The 4812-nt window shown below is 34.8% G+C and overlaps 1 protein-coding gene across 1 annotated transcript in view; it reads right to left on the bottom strand.

Moving 5' to 3' along the window:
• Positions 1-211: 211 nt before the first annotated feature.
• The window catches only part of LOC144975364 (transient receptor potential cation channel subfamily A member 1-like), a 43659-nt gene continuing 39058 nt past the window's right edge, over positions 212-4812 (bottom strand). Inside the window, exons 22-26 of the mRNA XM_078919372.1 lie at positions 4413-4607; positions 3766-3834; positions 3061-3171; positions 2215-2318; positions 212-1367 (exon numbers count right to left, since the gene is read on the bottom strand). Coding sequence (XP_078775498.1) covers positions 1127-1367; positions 2215-2318; positions 3061-3171; positions 3766-3834; positions 4413-4607 — 720 coding nt within the window. The 3' untranslated portion in view covers positions 212-1126. The remainder of the gene's footprint in view (positions 1368-2214; positions 2319-3060; positions 3172-3765; positions 3835-4412; positions 4608-4812) is intronic.

Raw genomic sequence — 4812 nt, forward strand, 5'->3', positions numbered from 1 at the left:
TAGGACCACAATGATATAGGTTATTTAATTTGATTTCAAATTGTATGACTGCAGGGTAACTAGTCACACAAACATTTGTCGTGTGGTTGAGCTACGTACAATGATTGACTAAAACCTGATCCTTTATTTTGTGTCATAGTTGTTGGTTCAGAATCAGAGTCATTTAATAAATTGATATAAAAAAAATAATATTCAGATTACAAATACCTCAAATGATAACAAAACAGGTTTAATAAAAACTAGGACCGTGGACCGCCAATTGATCCGAAAACAAAAACTTGACAAAATAATTGTACAAGTGATTATTTTCAAAGAGCTTATCACTTAAAATGATAAAATATCACAAACAAAGGGTTGAAAATAAAGTTTTCAAAAATAGTATTATGTAAAATGACAAGAATCATGCTGCATAACTGTAAACAAAAAACATACAGATCTTTAAACTGAAGACATGGCTTGTCATTAAATTATCACAAACCGTTCCTACAGAATTAGACATGTAAAACATGTCACTCGGTTATTGTTTTCAATTTTAAAAAGACGTTATCAGTTTCCATGAAATGTATGTTTCTCTGAGAAACAGCTTTGTGACAACTCTGGACACGGAGAATCCAACTTTGTAAATCGATTTAACAATCCCCCTTCACCAATCCAAGTTCTTGACTTCGTATGGTTTTATTATGAACATAAGATCATTATGAAGTACAAATACCGTACATATTTTTGAGTTCTAATCTTTTTATGAATAGTGTAATGATCACTGGAGGGAGAAAATGAGACCATTTACATATTTTGGGAATAACTTTGGCTACACTGTTAGTGCAGTAAAGTGGCCGATTTTCTGATCTCCTTAAACCTCTGACATTAGCATGTTTATCAAAACTTAAGTAAGAGGCCAGGATTTCTTCGTTTTATATTGTGTCTTTAATGTTTTTAACAGCCGATCAAAAATTAAAGTCAATCCCTTTACCTCAAAGTGAACTGGCAGGGTACTACAAATCGACAGATGAATTAGTGTGATTTTGGACATCTTTAAAGACGTGGAAACTTAGGATTGGAACTGGCAATGTACAATGGCATTAATTATCATTTTCATGTCCAACTATTTAGTTTTCACAGCGATTGCTTATGGGGTTTTCCCCTTTGGCCAAATTGAGATGATAGCTGATTTCAAGTACATCTTGTCTTTGAAGCTCTTTCCATTGACCCGCTTGTAAACCGATTGTTCATCACCACTGTCTTCACTACTGCATTCCTCATTGGCTCCTTCATCCCAGGCATCATCTTCTGTGTGGATATCCATTTTCTGGATGATTGTACGGAGCAGTCGGTAATTTTTGTCTAACACGGAGCTCATCTCACGCATCCTGAAAAGACAAAATGACAATATATAAATGAGCCATTCATATTTTTTTGAGTGTTGGCAATCGACTCCAGCCAAAATCAACGGATATAAGAGACAAGTATTGTCTATGGATCAAAAGATGACAAAATCAGATCCTCGTGGACAAATTAGAATTATGCCATAAACTTATATAAATAATATAATTTGTTGGACTATGCGGTCTTGTGGTATGATACTCGTCTTTGGATCGAAGGCGCCTCTGAGAAGCGTATAGTTGAGTCCCAGGAAAAGGCCCTTTACTAACATTTTTTTTCACCGTACTCAGATGAAATATGAGTACATGGCCATTAACAGCGTTGTTTCTGTCGGAAAAACATGTACTATCGCCTAACAGACGTCATGTCTCGTCCTACATGTTAACGTTTACTCGTAAAGTGCTATGAGCGTGTTAAGTGGATATTGCTTTATATAAATGGTACAGTTTTTTGAAATCATATCAGTGACGGGCTTCATAAAAAGAACTGCCTACCTCCATTTAGATATCACACAAAACTCGTTGAAAATAGTATAAGTATATATTATTAACAAAAACCACACAACTCTGAATCATTTCACATTTATATTATATTATCGTGTCACTACAGCAAATTCAAATATATCTGACATCTATTCAGACGTTAGTCGTCTGACAAATGCTTTTAATCTTACCTCAAAATAAAATGAAATACGTGCAGGTATGAAAGAGTTCACTTTGGTCTAAATTTTTAAAAAATCATTCTATAAACACGTTTAAATCTTGAAAAGTTGCGGAATTTCTGGTAAATTGCTAAAAAGATGGACATGTACTTTTACTATGAAATTTGAATTACCTGATTTTTTGCTTGTAAATCTCTTCAGCAAAATACTTCTCGGTCATATTCATCTTGTCCCCACCATCCACAGTGGTGGCATTCCCGGAAAGCATGCTCATGACCTGTGGGATTCGGTTTGAGTAATATGTTTCAATTGAAAGCAATGTTATGGGTAACAGGCAAGTATGATACTACTCTATTATGTTTAAATCAGCTAACTGCCGTACTATGGAAAATCTCATATTTAAAAATATGACCGGAAAAACTCGTATTTATTCATTTGGCCAGAAAACTCTTCCTTCAAATATCGATAGATTTAAATGACCCTCATCTTCGCAAAAATTCTCAAACCTGGGACTTCACAAAGTCCCAGGTTTGAGAGTTTTTGCCAAGATGAAGGCCAATTAGATCGATTAATATTTGAAGGAAGAGTTTTCTGGCCAAATGAATAAATACGAGTTTTTTCAAAGTACGACAGTTAACTGGTTATTATAATTTCACTTCTCACAGAAGACATATGTCTTTATGTCCAAAGGCAGCTCTGCACGAGCCAATCTTATACTTAAATAAAGATGACTATTTTTGGAGCATTTCCAATGATTAATATTGATTACTCAGCTTCACAATATTTTATTTATCACTGCCTTAGCAGGCCAATGAAACAAAATTTCCAATTTAAATAGTACAAGCCATCTGCTGGGTCCGTTTGAACAGGCGTTCTTACAATAATTTGCATTAGTCGTGTACTGTTTCAGATTTGACTCAAGAGATTAGCCAAGGACAGAGCGCCGGGGTAACTGTTCTGTTTAACTGACCATAAAATGCATTTACACCGCCACTTTTCTCGTTTTCTATGTTACTCACAGTTTGAAGTTTTGTTTTACACTTGTTGGGGTATTCTTTGTATTGTAGAATCAAGACAGTCCGGTAGAAGAACCAGGGCATCTTTGCCTCCATATTGGAATGAAGCTCTACCTGGAAAAAGCAGATGCTCATAGATAGCAAACACACATATAAACATACACACATACCCACACACACACACACACACACACACACACACACACACACACACACATACGTGCCGCGCACTCACTCAATATCACACACAAAGGCAATCACAGACACATAAGCACATACAAACAAACAGAAAAAAACCCACTTATATAGTGAAGTAGAATGTCCTATTCATTTCCCAAAAAAAAAGTTTACAGAGGACGCAGCTATGTTCTATTGGATTACTTGACTATTTAGAGAGCATTAATATTTTAACAGTTCGTCCCCAAAGCTAGCCATCCAATGCTCTCTCTGTCCTTCCATCATGTCATTTTTTTTGGTTTTCTCCCTTTCTTCCCCCTCTCTCTCTCTCTCTCTCTCTCTCTCTCTCTCTCTCTCTCTCTCTCTCTCTCTCTCTTTCTCTCTCTCTCTCTCGCTCTCTTTCTCATTCTCTTTCTTTATTACAAATAACAATAACAATATATATATATATATATATATATATATAATATATATATATATATATATATATATATATATATATATATATATATAATTAGATAAAATGCTTACCTGCATTGCCAACCTTTTCAGTCGAGCATCCCTTTGAACAGATTCAATGTCTCCGACGGCCAAACCAATCTACAAGTATTCAACAAATATGTAGCCATCATCAAAATAAAATTAATTATGTATATGTACAAGACTGCTTAAAATGAATCTTTCAGAGCCATAAAGCCAATAAAGCCGGCGTTTATCCCGGATCATATGGCGTTAAAATAAAACTTTTTTTTTTTGTTAAGACTATCGCAAAGGGCTTTCAGTCAGATCTTATAGACCCAAATACCCAAATCATTGCTCGGTGAACAAGGGGTGGTTTGGAGTTGGGTCAGAAAGAATTTGGACTGTATCTGGGATTGATACCGGTCATTGTTCTTGTGAAACAAGTGGTCTACCAACTGAGCTATCGGGACCACAAAAGACCATATTGTAAATGAGTATTTTCAGACAATTTCCTTTTCAAGAACGGAAATAATAAGGTGTTTATTTAATGAGTGACGTTTAAAAAAACCCAACCAAAACTAAATAAAATAAATAAACAAAACAAAATACTATATTAGTTCTTATTGTTATGTTTTTGCATTTCAGTAAATGCCATACTAACAGGGTCATTATTCCAAACACTAAGAAGAGAAATGATATTTGTTTTCTTAACTTACGAGCAAGTTCATGAGCAGGATGGGCATGAAGAAGATAAATACTGTCAACAGACCGAGAGTCAGGGATCCGAAATGGAGGGTCTTGTCATCTCCATCCACAAAGAATGAGTTAAATGAGCTCATGTAGTCCAATTCCAGCATCATGGTGAATGCTCTTAGGACGGATAATTGCGGAGTGGAATACGCTTCAGATGACTGAGGATTAATAAATTGTGATGTGGAAGAAAAAAAATTAAAACTACATACAAAAAGGACCTGTCCCTTAGAACTAAAATTGAAAGAAAAAGAGATAAATTTAGTCATACTATAGTATAAAAAAAAATTCGAATCAGTTTTGAACTAAAACAATTTATTATGCTCTTTGAAATGAGAAATTTTTGTCAGTAGGTCCTTGTCTGAG

The sequence above is a fragment of the Berghia stephanieae genome, chromosome 1 (genome assembly GCF_034508935.2).
Source record: "Berghia stephanieae isolate SIO BIC M18660-M18661 chromosome 1, UCSD_Bste_1.3, whole genome shotgun sequence".
In the NCBI taxonomy this organism is placed as follows: Eukaryota; Metazoa; Mollusca; class Gastropoda; order Nudibranchia; family Aeolidiidae; genus Berghia; species Berghia stephanieae.